Source organism: Colius striatus, chromosome 1 (assembly GCF_028858725.1).
Source record: "Colius striatus isolate bColStr4 chromosome 1, bColStr4.1.hap1, whole genome shotgun sequence".
Taxonomy (NCBI): domain Eukaryota; kingdom Metazoa; phylum Chordata; class Aves; order Coliiformes; family Coliidae; genus Colius; species Colius striatus.
In genome coordinates, this window is record NC_084759.1 from 2,524,867 (window position 1) to 2,546,244 (window position 21,378).

Genomic DNA, 21,378 nt, shown 5'->3' on the forward strand with positions numbered 1-21,378 from the left:
CAAATGGAGATGGGAGTTTTCATTTCCTGACACTCTGAAGTGCAGTTATTGTAGACTTTGAAGTGGAAGATATTAAAAATGGCTGGTGGAAGTGAAAATCTATTGCTATACTGGCCTCCTGGTGATAAGCCATAAGCAAAAACAGCACTAGATTGAAGTTAGTGGCCAAAACCAGCTGATTCTGTGTAGTTGGGTTCTGAACAATCATGAAATGCTTGTATTTTGAAATGTCAATGATAGAAACCTCCCCTAGGCTCTGACTTATATTATTAGTTGATAACAACTATAGTGTATATGGCATGGAAATGTTGGAATTTATTCAGATTAATCCCTCTGTTGACTCTTAGAATGCTGTGATAGGTGAGCTATGAAGTACCTTAGCAAGCAATTCTAAATTACATTTGGTTAAGATTCTTATAAGGACAGATTCCTCCTCAGTCTTTAAGCTGTTAGGCTACTCTTCTCCAGTGCAAATTTCCAAACACTTTGCTGTCTTTTATTGTTTCATCTTCTCTTGTGCTGCTGGGCCAGTGGATGACCCTGAGGAGACTGAGGGGTGACCTCATTCATGTTTACAAATATGTGAAGGGTGAGTGTCAGGAGGATGGAGCCAGGCTGTTCTCAGTGATGGCCAATGATAGGACAAGGGGCAGTGGGTATAAACTAGAACATAAGAGATTCCAAGGAAACACAAGGAAGAACTTGTTCCCTGTTGAGGTGAGGGAGCACTGGAAGGGGCTGCCCAGATGGGCTGTGGAGTCTCCATCTCTGGAAACATCCCAACCCCAGCTGGATGAGTTCCTGTGTGCCCTACTCTAGGTGGTCCTGCTCTGGCAGAGGGGTTGCACTGGATGAGCTTTCAAGGTCCTTTCTAGCGCTTAAGATTATGTGATTCTTCAGTAGAAAGTCCTTAAGGGTAGATCATTATGCTCTCAAATGTGCCTGAATTATGTTGCTTTGCAGTTTGGTAAACCCTTTAATACTGAGCTGTAGTGTGCACCAGAACTGCTTGATATGATTCCAGAAACAAACACCATGAAATCACAGAATCAGACCTCCTAGAGTAGGTCACACTGGAACCCGTCCAGCTGGGTAGCTGGGCTAGCTCACCTATCACATCTTGTCCCCGTTGCCCCTTATCCTATCATTTGCCATCAGTGAGAACAGTCTGGCTTCATCCTCCTGACATCCACCCTTTATGTATTTGTAAACATGAATGAGGTCACCCCTCAGTCTCCTCTTCTCCAAGCTCAAGAGCCCCAGCTCCCTCAGCCTTTCATCACAAGGAAGATGATCATCTTTGTGACCCTGCACTGAACTCTCTCCAGCACCTACTTATCCTTCTGGAACTAAGAAGAATGATTCAAGTTCTGTGTGATGCCATCAGGCTTTGGTTTTTATAATAATTTTCTTCCTGCAGTGATGGAAAAACCCCAACCTACACAATTCAGGAAGTGTACTAAAATTGACTGTGCAGAACACTGTGTATTCAGACAATGAAATGAATATTTTCAGCCTCAATCTTGTTTGTTTGCTGGTTTATTTTGCTTAGAGACACTGACTTTATATTGCAACTTGGGTGTCTTTGTTAGAAAATAGCAACCACTTTCCTTTCTCCTGTTTCACAGAGATGTACAGTTGTATCTAAAGGCTGGAAACGTGTAATGGATGTTTGGCTGGGGGTTGAACTGCTGAAGAGCAGCTCTGCAGAGAGAGACCTGGGAGTCCTGGTTGATAATAAGATAAACATGAGCCAGCAATGTGCCCTCGTGGGCAAGAAGGCCAATGGCATCCTGGGATGCATCAAGAAGAGTGTGGGCAGCAGGTCAAGGGAGGTTCTTCTCCCTCTCTGCTCTGCCCTGGTGAGGCCTCATCTGGAGTCCTGTGTCCAGTTCTGGGCTCCTCAGCTCAAGAGGGACAGAGAACTTCTGGAGAGAGTCCAGTGCAGGGCCACCAAGATGCTCAGGGGACTGGAACATCTTTCATATGAGGAAAGGCTGCGGGACCTGGGGCTGTTTAGTCTGGAGGAGACTGAGGGGGGATCTTATTAACATTTACAAATATCTAAAGGGTGGGTGTCAGGAGGTTGGGACATCCCTCTTTTCTATAGTAGCTAGTAACAGGACAAGGGGTGATGGGATGAAGCTGGAACACAAAAAGTTCCACTTAAACATAAGAACAAACTGTTTCAGTGTTTCAGTGAGGGAGCCCTGGCCCAGGCTGCCCAGAGGGGTTGTTGTCTCCTTCCTTGGAGGTCTTCAAGACCCACCTGGACACGTCCCCATGTGTCCTAATCTAGGTGACCCTGCTTCTGCAGGGGTGTTGGACTGTATGATCTCTAAAGGTCCCTTCCAGCCCCCACCATTCTATGATTCTATGTTGGTTTAGTCCTCATTTTAAATGAGCTTTTCATGTACAGTCAGCTTTAACTGCAATTTTTTTCTTCACTCTCTGGGGATAATATCTATTGGTTTTGATTCTTTTAGAAACCATAGCAGAGTGAAAAGCCTGAATTTGTTTGATGGGGAAAGAAAAAACGTTTTAACATTGGGCAGGATCCTTGCAGTTGGTAAATCTTGCAGTCATTACATATACAAACATGGGAGAAAGGCTCCCATAACACTATGTAAATCACATTAGTCACTTTGTCAAAAGCTGAAGATGATCATTTTTGCTTCTTTTTTTTTAATAGCACTTTTCCTCCAGCACTGAAAACATCACCTATATTCTAACTCCCAGTGTTGTATTCCTCAGATGTTTTTACATCCTGGGTCATGTTGCTTTATGACCATGTTCTATTACAACTTGACTTATTTACAACTTTACTTGTTTTATCCTTTGGACTCTTCATCCAAATTTAGTAGAAATCACTTTCTAATCTAGAATTAACTACATGTTTGGAGAAATGGAAATTGGATGAAAGTAAGATCCTTCCCATTTGTGTATTCTCTAACTGTAAGAGTTTAACAGTAAGCACTATTGTGCCTGTGTTTGCCTGTAAATACTATTTTCTCTTTAGGTTCATATTTTTTGTCTTTGAGGGGGTCAGTCTTTTTACAGATCTTTGTGCATTTATGATAATATGCCTAATTTCTAGGACCTGAAGATGACTCTGAAAGTACATGCATTGTAAGAAAGACTTGTCAGGTTTTGCTTGAAAGACTTTAGAGTCTCGAAAGACTTTAATGAAAATACGTAAAGCCAGTCAGGCAGTCTGCATTGGTCATGGTCAGGCATTGATTTAGCACTTCACCTAGTAATATGTACAATCCTTGTGAACATGGTCTGGTTTCCTACTGTGATAGTAGTAGCAGAACCACCACATCATGTCAGCTGGCTTTTAGGCTTGCTGAACTTCACCCTAAAAGCAAGTAGGTTCATCATGCTGCCCATTTCTTTTGGGAAGCAGTTATAAATATCTCTCCTTCAGTGGGAAACTTTCCTCTTAATTCTAACCTGCATTTATTTAGGGTTAGTTTATATCTATTTATTGTTCTGTCAATATTATCCTTTAGTTCAAATAGCTCCCTTTCATCCCGTGGAGCATTTACCCATGGTATATTTACAGAGTGCAGTTTTGTTCCATCCAGCTGTTGTTTTGCCAGGATAGGTGAGATAAGCAATTTTTGTCCCTTCTAGTGTTATAAGCTCCTATTTATCACTCCCATCTGGATGATGCTTCTCTGTACCTGATGTGCTACCTCTTTTCTTTTATTGATATCTAGAGAATCATGTACCCTGCTTTTGACTTGCATTAAGACATTACTATTTTCCCTGCACCTACTAGAAATAAACTTAGGGGATTTGATGGCAGTGATGGCTTATGGTCAATCACTATGCAATCTTAATTCACTTTTCTGCCTCTTCATGTAGATTAATCTTACATTTGGAATAAAGATTCATCATCACATGGAAGGCATGTTCTTGGTCATCATATTTAATCCCATTTTTGTCACTTCATTCTGTGAGTTCATTAGTTTCTTCCTCTGAAGGAAGAAATGACTTCCTAGTCCTGCTTTTTGTTCACATAGTGAAGATAAAATGCTGAGATGCAGTCTTTATGCACTAAAGAAAAATTAGATCACTGGACTGTGCAGCAGTATAAGAATGCTATGGAGAGTTAAAGCCAGTTCCATCTATTTTCTGTTACACTGTATTTCTTACAGGCATAACCAATAATCTCTTCTTTAATTATTTTGTATACATTCTGCCTCAGTTGCAACTTCTCCAGTGTCTGGTTTTGCTTAAAAGGTTTCTTACGTTCTTTTTTCCTCAAAAAGAGAAAATCTACTCAAGAAAAAAACCTGATGTTCCTGACAAAGTTTGAACTTTTTTCCCTTTTTCAACTTCCATATCTATTTCCTTCAGAACTTGTTTCACTTCCTTGTTTGCTAATTAACCTTCAGAGTTACGAGACTAGCTGTGTCACTTGTTTTTTTTCCTTTCTTGGTATTGTTTGCTAATCTCTCTGCATGTCCCACTGCCTTTTTTTTTTTTTGATGGAATTAGTAAAAAAATCCCTTTTAATGAATTTACAAGTTATTCTATGTGAGGATAATCCTGTAAAGACTATCTAGACTTTCATGAAATGCACACTCCTAAGGACCTTGGGTTGGAAAGAGGCCTTGTAGTTGTTGTTGTTGAAAGAAGTCATTTTGCTAGCAGCATGCCACTGGCCTTCATTGTTCCCCTGCCCCCATTTCCCTTTGTAAAAAAATGTGCACAACTTTCCATAAGCCTGCTTTACAAATAGACTTGCCTAATCTGTGTTAGAAATGTCCTGAAGAATATGGGCCAAAAAGTGCAGAGAAGGAGTGGCAGGAATTTAGAGCTAGATTAAGTCTACGGCATTTCCTCTCAGCAAGATGGTCCTAGATTAAAAGCTCGTAAATTTTCAATAATTTAACGTAATTACAGCTTTACAGGAAGTGTTGAAACCTTTGCCTTCCTACAGAAGGGTCTCTTTTCTGCATTCTTACATCCATCTGAAGCTTGTTATCCTGCTGCAACTCTCTTCTGCAGTCACGTACCCTCGAGTTGTGGATAAACATCATGGCATTTCTTTTGTTTGGTGTTTTTGGGTTTGACTCTTTGCCAGGTTTTTGACAGTTTCAGGATGAAGTGACTTTGAATGGTGATATTTTTATAATGTCTAATAAGTTCTCTTGGAAATGGAACTGAGAGCTGCTTTAGAAAGCAGATTTGCTATCCATACTACATGGCCTTTACTGTACTCTTTGAGGCTGGATGGTATCTTTGTGTGATTTGTGGGAAGACAACGGAATTGTCAGTGTACCACATAATAGTAATTTTTAGTGGATTTCTTGCAAACCTGATATCCACTGAAAATGAATCACTGCCCACTGCAACACTGTGGGAGTGTGGTAAAAGGTTAATGATTCCCCAAAGAATTTAAGCTTGAGAAGAAGCCTTTTGTGTTGGTATAAGCTTGTATGTCTTTGCAGAGCTGTTTTGATTTCAGCTGGGAGGAACTTACTTCAGAGCTGACTAGTAGAGTAAGGTCTCTGACACATCACTGCTTTGATTGATACAACTAAGTGAAATTTATGGCTATGAAGAAGATGTTAAATCAACAAGTAGATGATTTAAAGAAGATCTGATAAAAATCATGTGATTTTTACCTGGTTGAATTCAAGTGTGTCCTACTCTAAGTGGTCCTGCTCTAGCAGGAAGGTTGCACTGGGATGAGCTTTCGAGGTCCCTGCCAGCCCTCAAGATTCTGTGATTCTATGAGAAGAGTGTCTCAAACTGAGATTTGAATCTGCTCTGAGAATTTATAAGAGTGAACTTGTTCAAGTTAAGTAGTTACACTTTTGGTTTATGTATTCTGAAATAACCTTTTGTTCCATTTGAGTTTGAATTTTCAGTAAACCTGTAAAGCAGGAATTTCTGTTCCCAGAACGTACAGTAAAGGCTCTGTAGTCTGGATAGCAAACCTTCTGCTTTCTAAAGCAGCTCAATTATGTCCATTTTCAAGAGAACTTACTCAATATTATATAAATATTACTGTAAACTTTTGGTGTGGTAGATTTCACTTTTCTTTGGGATGGATCTTGTGAAGTGGGAATCCCGAAAACCAGGTGCTTGAATTAGGGGAGTGATTCAGACCTGGCCTGCACAGTCTTGTTCTTTGTTTTAGAAAGTGAAACTCCTGAGAATTTTTACTGAATAAAAAGATTAACAGAAAGAGGATTATTTGGACTCTCCATAGCCTCCTATGTTGTACTTTTCATTGAGATAGTTGGAAAGTAGTGTTTAAGTTTTACATATCATTGCCTGATGGCATGTAAAAATGTGCACTTTAATTTCTGGAAGTGGCATTCTGTCTTTTTGAATAGATTTGCTCTTTTACCCAAATGGCCTATACTTTAATCCCATTACATAACATCTATTCTCACAATTATGATTTTTAGTTAGGTTAAAAAGCTGAATCTGCATCCCTTCTGCTAGGAAATGTACCATCTCCTTATGCTTCACTTGGGCTTCTCAGCATTTCATTCATACTTTTGCATAGGCCAGGACAGTTTGAAAAGAAAAACATCTAAATCAGAGTGGGAGAGTAGACTTAAAGCAAAAAAAGAATGATACCTTCATCTTCCCCAGTGCTGGAAGAGTCATCATGCCCTCTGATATGAGAACTGAACTCTTGGTTTGTTCTTTCTTTCTCTGATCTGTGTCGTAGGAAGGGCACTGAAGAAGCAAGTCGAATGGGGAGGGGCTGAGGGCCCTGGGGGTGTTCAGCCTGGAGAACAGGAGGCTGAGGGGAGACCTCACTGTAGCGAACTCCCTGACAGGAGATTGTGGCCAGGGAGGGGTGAGTCTCTGCTCCTGAGTTACAAGCAACAGCACAAGAGGAAATGACCTCAAGTTGTGCCAGGGGAGATTCAGATTGGAGGTTGGGAACACTTTCTTCCCTGAAAGAATTACCAAGCCCTGGCACAGGCTGCCAGGGAATCCCCATCCCTGGAAGGATTCCAAAGCCATGGAGCTGTGGGGCTGAGGGACGTGGTTTGGTGATGGCCATGGCAGTGCTGGGGAAACAGTTAGACTTGAGGAGCTTAAAGGGCATTTCCAACCTCAACAAATCTGTTGTTCTATGATTTCTCTGTGTTGCATCCCAGCTTTGGCAGGAGGGATGGAGAACAGTGGTGTCTTTATGAAGTCCAGACTCTTGATAAGCTTGGTAGTTGCCTATTGTGCTGATAAATAGTGACTTCTGACTGTAATTCCTTATTGTACCCTCTTAACAGTCTTTGTTCTTACATTGTGACCTGTGATGTAGCATCCCATGTGGTTTGTTCTGTGCATTTGCACACTAGTAGTAAAAACTGAAATGGTTTCATTTGGGAATGAGTCACTCAGTGACCTTAAAGTATCTGAAGGGAGTGTGGAGGAGAGAGTTCCAAGAATAGGTTTAAGGAAAAAAATCCAAAGCAAACAAATAGCCTTCTTAAAATACAAGCTTGAACTACTTGGGGCTTATATATCCTTAAGGAACTCAGTTTTAATTCTTGAGTTGTACAACCAAGGTAACCTTATTTTTCTGCCTCCTGCCAGGGAAGTAAGCACCATCTGAGTCACACTTTGTAGTTAAATTGATATTCTATTACTATTCAAACATGTGAAAGAAAAAGTCAAAAGAGTTAAAATGTTCATAGCTTTCAAGTAGCTACCTATATTGTACCAGAATTTAACTCTGTGTTGTGTTTTAACTCTGTATTGTGTGTGAAAGCAGGAAACAGCTTCAGAAAAGTTGTAGCTTTCTGGGTGAAAAATATTGAACCTATCTTTAATGATGGAATGCAGCTTTATTGTTTTAAAGTACACAGTATCCAATTCTAAATCTGTGCTTTTGGTTTCTGTCCTGCAGGGAACACAGTGAGTAACCTGATTTTCATTCTACCTCCAGTCTATGGTGCGATTCAGACCTATAAAGATGGCCTTGAAAAACGATACTTAGCTGCATATTTGTGTCTTACAGGTATGTGTAAAACTTCATTTGCTGTTTGGTTATAAAGAAAGCTCAGACATACACAGAACAATGTACAAATAGTAATAAACCAAGTAGTTAACTCCAAATCCTGTGTGTGGGAAGCACAGATCTCCATTTATTATACTTGTTAATGTTTATAGAAAATTGTTATTTGTTGGAAAGACGTGAAGTTAGAATTCAGTATATAACTTTGAGATGTTTGAAGTGATTCTTCTTTAAGTCCTATTCAGTGTGTTTTAGCTTACTGTGTCGTTTGAAGATGATTTACAGATGTCTTGTCTGTCCTACTTCCAAACAATTTCACTACATTAGTACTTTTGTGACATTTGTATGGAACAGTAATACAAGAAATTTAGTCTGGAGGAGATTGAGGGGAGATCTTATTAACATTTATAAATATCTAAAGGGTGTGTGTCAGGAGGTTGGGACATCCCTTTTTTCTACAGTAGCTAGCAACAGGACAAGGGGTGATGGGATGAAGCTGGAACACAAAAAGTTCCATTTAAACATAAGAAAAAACTATTTCACTGTTGAGGTGAGGGAGCCCTGGCCCAGGCTGCCCAGAGGGGTTGTGAAGTCTCCTTCCTTGGAGGTCTTCAAGACCCACCTGGACATGTTCCTATGTGTCCTAATCTAGGTGATCCTGCTTCTGCAGGGGAGTTGGACTGTATGATCTCTAAAGGTCCCTTCCAACCCTACCATTCTATGATTCTATGAAATGGCTGAGATCTTGAAGGAACTGGAAGAGAATTCTTTCATGGGTTGGAATTTGTTTTCTGTTCCTCTTTGGCATACATCAACCAACAACCTAACTGCTGTCAAATCTGTGAAGTTTAGCAAGGATGGAAGAGCAACATGTCATTTGTCCATAGGTGAACTTAGAGCAGTGTGGGATTTTTCTAAAATAGCAAAATCTAGAGAAGAACCAACTTCCTTTAAAATGTTAATTATGCACTAGAAGTCCTGCTCCTTATGAGAAAAGATGATGATGGGTCAGAGATGCCAGTTGGGTCTTGAAGTAGTTTTCACAGGATTTCTGTGTTTGCTATAGAGTCACAGAATGGTTGGGTTTGGAAGAGACCTTTACAGATCTAGTCCAACCCTCCTGCAGAAGCAGGTTCCACCTAGATCAGATCACACAGGAACGTGTCCAGCCTCCCAGGCTGCCCAGGGAGGGTGTGGAGGCTCCTTCGTTGGAGGTCTTCAAGACCCACCTGGACACGTTCCTGTGTGACCTGATCTAGGTGAACCTACATCTACATGGGGGTTGGACTGGATGATCTCTAAAGGTCCCTTCCAACCCTACCATTCTATGATTCTATTGTGTCTGAACACCTCTATAGCCACTTGTAGGGTTTTTTAATGTGTTTGATGGTCATCTTTGTCTCAGTATAAAATAGTTTGACAGATGAAATTCTTGAAGGTCAGGGTTTCCTTTTAAGAAGCCAGGGAAAGAAACTCTATGTGAGCATTTGCTGTTGTTGATTCCTTGTATGCTCTTGAATCAAATATCCTATACTGCCATTCCCTTAAAATGAAAAACAAACAAAAAAGTAAAACTCTGTTTGAGACTCAGTCTAAACTTCCCATAACTTGTGATTATCACTGTCAGTGACATGATGGACAAGGTGTGAAGCTATCTGACCAGAATGTCAGACTGTTACATCACAGCTGCCCTGAGTGAGCATTTCTCATATACTGTTGAATGTTCAAAATGTTTTAAAAAAAGATGTAAAAATCTATCTCTGATCATAATAAATATCAGGGACTTCGGTTTTATATTCCTCTTGCTATTCATGAAGGGGAGCTCAGCCTGCCTGTTTGACAGCAGTGCTGGAGGGCAGTCCTGATTTCCAGCTAGGCTCTGCTCATCTGTGCCTGGGATGCCTTTGACTCCTGTCTGAAGTGATAAACACTTGCATGGCTTGATTTTTCATCTCATATGTTGGAACCTAACATTAGATGTCACTCCTAAAAACATTTCTCCTCCAGTTCATCCCCGCCTCAGTATTCATAACGCTGGACTGTTTTACAGCAGTTTAAAGCTTTCTATATTCCTTTACATCTTTCTAGTTTCATAGTGAAAAATTGGGAACTTAGAATCACAAAATTCCTTACATTTGTTCTGCTGCAGAATAAAAGCAGCACATGAGAAGATAAACTTTTACATACAGTTGAAATGTGCCAGGCACATTGACATTCCTTCTGTGTATGTGACAGAATGAGAAGGGATGCTGAAGTGGAGACAGAGTTAAGTGTACAGACATTTCTTTTTGTAAGAAAACACCAGAGGGGGTTTATTTCCCTTACAGTAATTTTATTTATTAACAGATTTCACTGCTTACTGAAATAGTAACAATCATGTATAGACTTTGTAAAGGGATAGTGAATTTAACACAAAACCCTGATGGAGGTCTGGAAGCCTGCACCATGCTTCATTAAAGACCACAGAACAGAGCTTCTGACTAAGTGTCTAAGAACTGTTTTGTTAACGTAGAAATTCTTTAACAATTCTGCTCTGAAGATGGGAGTGGAAGGGAGAGCACTTTAGTTAGGTTTTAACAAGTTTGATAAGTACTGAGATTTTACAAGCTATTAAGAGACGTCTGTCAAAGCGGACATTCAATCTGTTGGCATTTGAGAACATCAGAACTGTTGTTTCTAGACATTATTTTGATCCAAATCAGCTGTTTCTTTTAGATGCCTCCAGACTTTCAGCTGCTTGTCAGTTCCGTTGTGTTTTGCCACTCTGTGTTCAGCGCTTCGCTCTATACATCACAACTTCTGTTGTTGACATTTATTTCCTCTTTGAACCAAATGCATTTTGAATTAGGAAAGTCCTGCTCATTTCACATACATGCCAAGATCCAAAGTTCATAGAATCATAGAGTGGTAGGGGTTGGGAGGGACCTTTAGAGATCATGTAGTCCAACCCCCCTGCCAAAGCAAGTTCACCTAGATCAGGTCACAAAAGTTGGCAGGTCACAAAGTTGGCAAGACAAGAGGGATTTCTAAATAACTGTTTAAATAAATTCCCTGCTCATACTGATGCTGAGACCGAGTTGCACTTCTCAGCAATGTTCTCAGCACAATGTTCTCAGCCTTTATTTCTGCTGCTTTTCAGCTCAAAGGGCACATTCTCAATGAACTCAGTAGGAACTGGATATGATTTTTTTTAAGCTTTAGAGAACTATTTTGTCAACCTATAAATTATGAAGAATACTCCTAAGCAATTTCTTTGGCATGTTGCATCTCATGAAGCTGGTGGAACAAGTCAAGACTGTTGCTGCTTCGAAGCAGCAGTTGGTTTTCTATGGTTCCTTTTGATGCTCTGCTATTGTATCAGGTTCTACCATACGTCACTTCCTTCTGCTTCCTGGGGAACTATGATTTCCAAATGGTTCATATCCTAGGAAGGGTCTCAATTTAAAATAGTCCATATATTAAAAGAATGTTTGGAGCCTAAGGAGACAAGAAGAATCAGAGTCAATGGAGTTATGTACTTTATTAGATGCTTCAATTGCAATTTAGAGGGATTGTTCTGGTTTGTATTTCCCTGGCCTGTTTTATAGGGCTCAGTCATTCAAGCTGTGCCAAAATGGGGGGATTTCTATATAGCCATAGGAACTCATAAACAACTTACTAAACTTCATTTCCAGTGAAACTCTGTGTCTGTAAAGGTAGTTGTTAGAAGCCCTTTAATCAAGTTCCCTTATTCTTTATTATGTGAGAGCCATAGAGAAGGTACTTAGACATTGTCCACATCAGTAAGTCAAATGTGCTCAGGAATGTTCCTGAAGCCAGGTAGGGAGGAATGGCCTACATCTGTTTGTCTTAGCCTCCAAAACAAGGTGACCACATACAAATTCCCTGCTGGGCACAGGTCCTCGACTCTTCTGGGTGCTGGGCTGTGCCTGGGAGCTGCTTGGGGAAAAACTGCTGGTTGGAACAGGCTAGCATCATGTTGCAGAGTGTTGTAGCAAGTTCAGAGGGTTAAATTGTGATGTCTGGGAACAGTCACAGCTCAGCTGAAGTTTACTTGTAGAGTGATACCCTTGGAGTAAGCCAAGTCTCTCCTCCCTTTTACACTTTGGAGGAGGAAACCATTACAAGGCAAACTAGTTCAATAAAAATTGTTCATTTCATTCTGCTTTTTCATCTTATTTCATTTTTTGGCTGTTTATTGATGCAGTACATTGTTGTTTATCTTCAGTTCTATCATTGTAAGAAACCATAGACTGAATTCAGCTCCAGGTTCAGAGACTTAAACATGTGTAAGCCCCTGCTGAGGGGTTTGTCTCCCATTGCAGTCAGTAAAGCATAGAGAATCCTTCAGCTCATCTTAAAAGATCCCCTTATATTTGGCCAGCTGAACTCCTCTTTATGATGCCATTCTCTTTAGTGGAAGCTTTGACACTTAGTTCATGTGTAGATACCTAATGTCTGCATTCTTCAGAATGTTTTCATACTGTGCCTGGACAGTTTAAATGCATTTAAAAGTTGAAAAGTTCATAGGGGATTTGTCCCTCTTGGGCTCAAATCCTGAGAGTTTATATGGTTCATACATGGAGCTGGATCTCGTGGGTAATGTCAGATTATTTCTAGAATGATTATTGCCTTGAAGTCTCAGTGTTGAAGCATAGTGAGACAAGTGTGTATGAAGTAAAGTTTGCAAATGCATTGCTTTTATGTCATCACTAACACAACTGTTTTATCAACTGGCAGTAACTACATGTTGTGTTTGCTGCAGGACAAAAAAAGACCCTTCTGGTCTATGTATAGTACCTAACCTGACTTTGCATTTCCAGTCTTTTTAAGGGCTATTGTGATTTAATGTGTATTCTGTGCTTAGTACATAATTTATGTGTATCTCCTGCAACTTGAGAGGTTCACTGGTGTAAAAATGCTGAGACTTACATCTCTGAAAAGTGAGTTACAGGAGTTAGAGGAAATGACATTGCTTCAGATGGTTCTAGAACTTCCCAACTGATTCTCAGCTTTTTGGTGAGCTGAGGAGCTTTGCAAAAGGAAACACCTGAAATAAACCCTGTAACTTCTGCTTATGAGATAAGGAGCAAATCTTGCTCAGTTGGTCAATGGCTGTTTGAGAAAGTTCCTTCTGTTGAAAAATTGATGTAATTGCAGTGGTTGTGTTCACTCACAGTTTGAAAAGTACAAAGCTGGTAGAATGTCCCATTGCAGTGATGGTTTTTGTGAAGTAAATATTCCTTAGAAACATCTTGATCCTGAAGTTAGTGAGAAGTGTTATCTAAAGATAGTTGCCTGCCTGTAGAACTGCAGGTAAAAGCTACACGCAAAGACATTTCAGCTTAAGTATTAAACATCTACTTCCTGGACACAAATACGTTAAGCCCCTTGTTTACAAGTGGGACAAGAAGGTAGGTGTGCTCTGGGCATAGCAGAGGAAATAAAGATTTCCTTGTCATCCTTGGCATTTGATAGATGTTTCCTGTTTTTCCTTTGCAACCTTTTCAGCACCAAACACTATCCCTGCATTAAGCCATGAGACAGCATCTCAGACCAGCACAGACTCTATGCAGCCTGGAGAGGGAAAGTATCATCTGATAAATAATCTAGTCATGGAATTTATAGTCATGTAACATCTTGGCTTATCTGCTCAGTGCATTTAAATACCAAACAGACTTGACTGTGTTCATGAGCTCTGTCAAGACTGCAGCAAAAGCAATATTACAGCTATTTCCAGTAGAGGTTTTCATTTCAGGAAGGACCATATGATGAGTCCCTGTAAATATTTTGTGTTTCAATTAACTATTTTAGTGTGACATAATGTAGCTAAAGCACCATTCTCCAATGCATAGTAAATTATGTAATAAAATAAACTCCAAGGGTGACTCCTACACAAAAGCAAGACGGTGTTTTATTCTTCTTAGAAATTGTTATGCTGTTAATGACTGGAAACAGCAATATCTTCAGCAGTCCTGAGATTTTGCAAAGGCTGGAAAGGAAATATAGTCTGGAAATCATAGAATGGTGGGGGTTGGAAGGGACCTTTAGAGATCATCTAGTCCAACCCCCCTGCAGAAGCAGGGTCACCTAGATCAGGTCACACAGGAACGTGACCAGGTGGGTCTTGAAGAGCTCCAAGGAAGGAGCCTCCACACCCTCCCTGGGCAGCCTGGGCCAGGGCTCCCTCACTCCAACACTGAAACAGTTTGTTCTTATGTTTAAGTGGAACTTTTTGTGTTCCAGCTTCATCTCATCACCCCTTGTCCTGTTACTAGCTGCTATAGAAAAAAGGAATGTCCCAACTTCCTGACACCCACCCTTTAGATATTTATAAATGTTAATAAGATCTCCCCTCAGTCTCCTCTTCTCCAGACTAAACAGCCCCAGGTCTCGCAGCCTTTTCTCAGAAGGAAGATGCTCCAATCCCCTGATCATCTTGGTGGCCCTGTGCTGGCCTCTCTCCAGCCCTTCCTTGTCCCTCTTGAGCTGGAGAGCCCAGAACTGGACACAGGACTCCAGATGAGGCCTCACCAGGGCGGAGCAGAAAGGGAGAAGAACCTCCCTTGACCTGCTGCCCACACTCTTCTTGATGCATCCCAGGCTGCCATTGGCTTCTTGCCCACGAGGGCACATTGCTGGCTCATGTTCAGCTTATTATCAATCAGGACTCCCAGGTCTCTCTCTGCAGAGCTGCTCTCCAGCAGTTCAATCCCCAGCCTGTACTGGTGCAGGGGGTTATTCCTTTCCAGAACTACTTCTAATCATCCAGGAGGAAAAGAAAGAGTTCAGTAGATGATTGTTGAGATTTATTAACCCCTGTAAGATTAACAACGACAACAAAGCAACAACAAAAAAAACCCCACACAACACATTTTGTTAATTTAAAAACAGTTGAAATTGCTTATGCAATCATTTTGGCTGTGTTTGAAAATTACACACCTTACAAATTGTAAGGGTTTGATCATGAAGCTACTGAAGTCACTGTGACAGCCAGGATAATGGATGGTACTGTTTTAATCACAGCCTTAATGGTTTCTTTTTTTTCTTGAGCAGTTCTAATATATCCTGTATACACAGAGAAATGGCTATGAGAAATTCTCATTCAAATCTCATTGAAGGTGAAAAAAATAATTGTTGCTTATTTTTTGGAAAGGTTTCTCAGAAGCAGAACAATTGAACCTCAACTTGCAGAAGTGCATGTGGTTGTTTCTGTTCTGGTAGACAGCCATGCTTAATTTTCCCTGAGAACTAAGAACATTAAAGTATTTGGCAACACATTTTTAAATGTGGTAATATTACAGCTTTGGTAAATTTACATGCTTAGGTGTAAAGTCCATGTAATAATCATAATTCTGGTCTAATAGCCTCATAAAACCATCTTCAGATGTGTCTATCTGCTGTCTTGGGAGAATCCTTTATGAAATGCACAGTTTGCTAGATGGAGCTCTGTTTGTGCATCGCTGAAATCTAGCTGTTCTGTGTAGAAAAGCACAGCAGCACTACCCAGAGATCAGGTCTTAAGTGCAAGTTGCTTAGAATCATAGAATGTTGGGGACTGGAAGGGAGCTTTCGAGATCATCCAGTGCAACCCCCCTGCAGAAGCAGGGTCATCTAGATCAGGTTGCATAGGAACATGTCCAGGCAGGTCTTGAAGACCTCCAAGGAAGGAGCCTCCACACTCTCCCTGGGCAGCCTGGGCCTGGGCTCCCTCACCTTAACAGGGAAAGAGTTTTTTCACCATTTACATTCCCCCCTCAGTCTCTTCTTCTCCAGACTAAACAGCCCCAGGTCCCGCAGCCTTTCCTCAGAAGGAAGATGTTCCAGTCCCCTGATCATCTTGGTGGCCCTGCACTGGCCTCTCTCCAGCAGTTCCCTGTCCCTCTGGAGCTGGAGAGCCCAGAACTCGTCACAGTACTCCAGATGAGGCCTCACCAGGGCAGAGAAGAACCTCCTTTGACCTACTGCCCACACTCTTCTTGATGCATCCCAGGCTGCCATTGACTTCTTGGCCACGAGGGCACATTGCTGGCTCATGGTTAGTTTACTGTCAACCAGCACTCCCAGATCTCTCTCTGCAGAGCTGCTCTCCAGCAGGTCAATCCCCAGTCTCTGCTGGTACATTGGGTTGACTTTCTCTGGGACTAGACTTTCTCTGAAACTAGAATCTGAGGTAAAACATCATTTCCTGAAGGAAGGCAAGACATGGAATGTACTTTTTCTTGCAAAATAAAAATGAGCTGTTGCTTAATGACAGTGGTTAACTGATAACGACTCAAAGTAAAGAATGAGACATTGCCAGCTTTGCTTTAAATATTGAACCCTCACTTGCAAGAAACATCTTCCCAAACTGAAAAAGCTGTGTCTAGGCAAAGCATGTATCTCAAAATACAATTTCAGAAGTAAATTCAGAGTTTAAAAATAAAGTATGTTGAATAAGAATCATTACAGAGAAAGATGAGCTTCCAAAATTCTGTGATTCGATGAAGGAGACTCAAATTAGGATGTTTCACAAAATGGATCCCTACTGTGTGGGGTTTGTTTGTTTGCTCTAAATTTCTAGTTCTGAGTTATTGCAGCATTTCATTTCTTATACAGCTGACAAAACAAGTCCTTGTAAAATTTACCTTTTCAAACTGGACAATAAGCAAGAATATCACAGTCTCAAGAGTACCAGCAGTTGAATGATGCTTTGCATTATAGGAGTGTTGAGACAGATAAATCTTCATGTACTTAAAATAAAGAAGAAAAGAAAAGAAATAGAGTGATAGTGTTCCATCCATTCTGGATTCCTTCCAGCTCTGTTGTTATTGAGATTGAGAAGAGGAGACTGAGGGGTGACCTCATTCATGTTTACAAATATGTAAAGGATGTGTGTCAGGAGGATGGAGCCAGGCTGTGCTCAGTGATGGCCAATGATAGGACAAGGGGCAACAGGTACAAGCTGGAACAGAAGAGGTTCCAAAGAAACACAAGGAAGAATTTCTTCCTTGTTGAAGTGAGGGAGCACTGGAAGGGGCTGCCCAGATGGGCTGTGGAGTCTCCTTCTCTGGAGATATTCCAATCCCAGCTGGATGAGTTCTGTGTGCCCTACTCTAGGTGGTGCTGCTCTGGCAGGGGGGTTGAACTTTCCAGGTCCCTTCCAGCCCTTGAGATTCTGTGATTACACCAGTCCCCAGGAGACAGTATTGAGAAGAGGGAAAGAGGACACCCACCTCCAAAAAACATAAATTCAAGGACATCTCCAGTGACTAAAGTGTAAAGTGGAAGGCTGTGGAAAATTGGGGTTTTGGCCCTGAAGTGAGATTCTGATGTCTTATTTTTTTTCCCCCAGTAAAGTTCACAGATTTAAGTTAATGTACCTGAAAAGACTTTTATTTTAACTATTGTTTTGATGTGTTTTCAGCTGTTGGATTGGGATCGTGGTGCTTCCACATGACCCTGAAGTATGAAATGCAGGTGAGTATTGATAAGTATCTGTGATTCACTTTGTGTGTCTCAGTGTACAGTCACATTGCCATTTCTTGACTAGATGAAACTTGTATAACACGAGTTAATCTACCTGAAGTATCATTGTACATGAGTCCTGTTCTCAACAAGAGAATAGCACAGGTCTTGTTTCATTAGATATTTTCCACTGATAGATATACAGGAGTATATTCTTATATCTAAAATAAGAGCTATAATCAATTGCTTACATCAGTAAAAGACACTTTATCCTTTGGGAAATGATGTTATTTTTTTAGTCCAGTCACTTTAAAATTCCTACATCTTTGACTTAACAGAAAGCAGTGTTGGACTAGAGTTACTGTTAGTTGTTATTTCCATTTTTGGATCTTAGTGTGTTCTATTGTATTTTCTAGATGTACCTGTAGCATTAATACCAAAGTCTGTGTATTTGGAGTAGCAATAGTTGAGTCTCTCTCTCATTTTCAAGTAGCATTCTGTGGTAAGTCACTGGGCATAAGGATTTACTCTTGATAGTTTTCTAAAGGGACACAAGGAGTCTTGTCCTTTTGTCCTTTTTTAAATCTGAGAAGATTAAAGAAATTCATCTTTGAATTCAAGTCAGAGTGAAGTGGGATTCAGTTCAAAATTAAGAAGTCCACATTTAAAAGTGTGTGCTGGAAGTCTGTTCTCCCACCACAGGGAATGGACATACAGTAAACTCAGTGGAGTTGAGAGAGCCTGTCAGTTGTGCTGAATCATTTTCCAGACTCCCTTGGCAGTTTTAACTTGTATAATGTTTGTTGTTCTGAACACAGCTGTTTAGTGTCATTTTAGACCTGTGAGTGTTCTGTCTGGCCTCCAGCTGCCATCCCACAACGCTGCAGGTCTCTTAGACCCTCGTGTCACATCTGCCAGGCTTGGATGAGTGCGTTGGAGAGGACAGAGCGTCTCAGATGGCGTTAAGTGCCTGTGCTGTGCCAACTGAATTGAGCCCCTGATCATAAAGGGACCTGAGACAGTGTGCATGTGGACATCAAAATTTAGATGTCTTATACTTTAAGGTTTTGCCTTCATAATGCTCTGTTTGAATGTCTGGCATGTGCTGGAGACTCTCAGTCTCCAATGGAGCATACTGTTGCCACCACATGGTTTCTAGATCCATTTCCCCTCTCCCTCACAGACTGAAGTGTGATTTACTTACATTCTCTTCAGTGGTGAAACTGCCTCAAATCTCTACCTTTTCATATCTCTTTTCTCAGCTGCTTGTTCTTAACCCTCAGATCCTCTTTCTTACAGTGATCCAGGTTTCAAACATTCTTACACGGTTTGGGTTCTGTTGTTATAGAGAATGTTGTTATAGAGAATGTTTGTTGTTATAGAGAATGTTGTTATAGAGAATGTTTGAATCCAAGTCACTTTTATTCTTCTTACCGTGTAGTTCTGGTGTTGCATCAGGCCTATGAACTGTGGTAAGGGGTGGGCAGAAGCAGATGAGAAAGGAGCAGGAAGTCTTGCATCATCTCTCCAACTGATGTAAAAGGCTTAATGTGAGGTAGAGAAAGTACACTTATTATTTTGGCAGCCAAGTGAAATACGTAAGTGGCCCGTCATGACTGATTGCTAGTTCATGAATCACCATAGAGGAAATATTTCAACCTGTAAGTCATCTTTTCCCATTCATTTTATCTCTTGTTATGATTGAAAGTTAGTATTGATACCTGTTCAAAGAGGGTTTTTAGCATATGTTTAAAATCTTAACGCTGTAAATGATCTGTTCAGATTGCTTAATTAAAAGAAACGTGAAAGCTTCTCACCTTGAAAGCAGTTATTTAGAATACTTCTGAAGCAATCACCTCTCTTTTATTTTCATGGGAATCTGCTTGATTGTGCATTCCTCAAGAATCCAAAATGCTGATTTAAGCAGTGAAATCAGTCTCACTGTGTTTCCTTCCATCCATGTTTCTTTGTGCAGACATGCTGGAAGCATTAATTCCTTTAATACAGAAGCCATTGTCTTTTGCAAGCAAATTCTAACTAGGAGAATGTGAGAGGCTCTTTGATGTTAGTGTTATGTCCCTGAGGTGCTGCCAGCAGATGAACTTAAGAGTGTAACCAGCTGTCCACATTAGAAAAATTTTGCTATATTGTACTTCCTATTCTTCCTCCCTCCCTTCCCTCTTTTCTTTTATGAGGCCTTAAATGACCCATGCTCTTAAAGAGCTGCCTGGATTAATCCTGCAGCAAATTCCCATCAAACTTGGTAAAGTATATCACTGAACTTATAAATATGATTAGTCTAAAGCTGAAATCAGATATTACTTCTATTTTTTCCTCTCCAAGGCATCACAGCAAAGATAAACTAATGTGATGACAAGATGCCACCTATCATGCCTTTTAGCTTCAGCTGACACCTATGTTCCAGCTCCTGTCTTTGTGCTACCTGTTGTGATTGCTGGCTCTAGGAAGCATGGATTCAGGGATTTAGATGTTTTTCTGCAAGGCTAGTTGTGTGCTGGATGAGCTACTGGCAGTAGCTCATCGTGGGTTGGATGAGCACGACTGCCTCACTCGAGAAGAGTGTGGGTGAAGCAGCAAGATGTAGCCTTTCAGTGGCAACTGGTCAGTAGATCTGTTTAGCAGTATTGTGAAACATTTCCTGAGGTGTCTATGATCAAATCCACAAAAAACTGATAGTTCATGCCAGGATGATACATCCTGGACAGTGAGGTGCTGGAGCATGTCTAGAGACAGGCAACAAAGCTGGTGAAGGGTGTAGAAATCAGATCTTATGAGGAGCAGCTGAGGGAGCTGGAGATGTTCAGCCTGGAGAAGAGGAGGCTGAGAGGAGGCATCAGCACTCTCTACAGCTACCCGAAGGGGAGTTGGAGTGAGGTGGAAGTCGATCTCTTCTTTCTAGTGATGAATGACAGGACATGTGGAAATGGATCAAGCTGTGTCAGGGGAGGTTTAGATTGGAGATGAGGAAGAACTTTTTCACCAAGACGAACCTTGGGCACAGAGGAACCTCATGAAGTTCCTGCAGCTGGGAAGGAACAACCCCATGCACCAGTACAGGCTGGGGTGTGACCTGCTGAAGAGCAGCTCTGCAGAGAGAGACCTGGGAGTGCTGATTGATAATAAGCTAAACATGAGCCAGCAACGTGCCCTCGGGGGCAAGAAGGCCAATGGCAGCCTGGGATGCATCAAGAAGAATGTGGGCAGCAGGTCAAGGGAGGTTCTTCTCCCTCTCTGCTCTGCCCTGGTGAGGCCTCATCTGGAGTCCTGTGTCCAGTTCTGGGCTCCTCAGCTCAAGAGGGACAGAGAACTTCTGGAGAGAGGCCAGTGCAGGGCCATCAAGATGATCAGGAACATCTTTCATATGAGGAAAGGCTGCAGGACCTGGGGCTGTTTAGTCTGGAGGAGATTGAGGGGAGATCTTATTAATATTTATAAATATCTAAAGGGTGGGTGTCAGGAGCTTGGGACATCCTTTTTTTCTATAGTAGCCAGCAGCAGGACAAGGGGTGATGGGATGAAGCTGGAACACAAAAAGTTCCACTTAAATATAAGAAAAAAACTCATTCACTGTGAGGTGAGGGAGCCTTGGCCCAGGCTGCCCAGAGGGTTTGTGGAGTCTCCTTCCTTGGAGCTCTTCAAGACCCACCTGGACATGTCCCTCCGTGTGACCTGATCTAGGTGACCCTGCTTCTGCAGGGGGGTTGGACTGGATGATCTCTAAAGGTCCTTTCCAGCCCCTACCATTCTATGATTAACACCTGTTGGACCGGGCTGCTCAGGGAGGTGGTGGAGTCCCCATCCCTAGAGATATTCAAAAGCTGTGCACCTGAAGTACTGAGGGATATGGTTTAGTTTAGTGATAGATCTGTCAGTGTGAGATGAGTGGCTGGACTTGTTGATCTTAAAGGTCT

General features: G+C 41.3%; 1 protein-coding gene across 1 annotated transcript in view; it reads left to right on the forward strand.

Annotated features, from left to right (window-relative positions):
* ACER3 (alkaline ceramidase 3) overlaps positions 1 to 21,378 on the forward strand; it is a 67,707-nt gene that overhangs the window by 16,984 nt on the left and 29,345 nt on the right. Inside the window, exons 2-3 of the mRNA XM_061990339.1 lie at positions 7,892 to 8,002; positions 17,406 to 17,458. Coding sequence (XP_061846323.1) covers positions 7,892 to 8,002; positions 17,406 to 17,458 — 164 coding nt within the window. The remainder of the gene's footprint in view (positions 1 to 7,891; positions 8,003 to 17,405; positions 17,459 to 21,378) is intronic.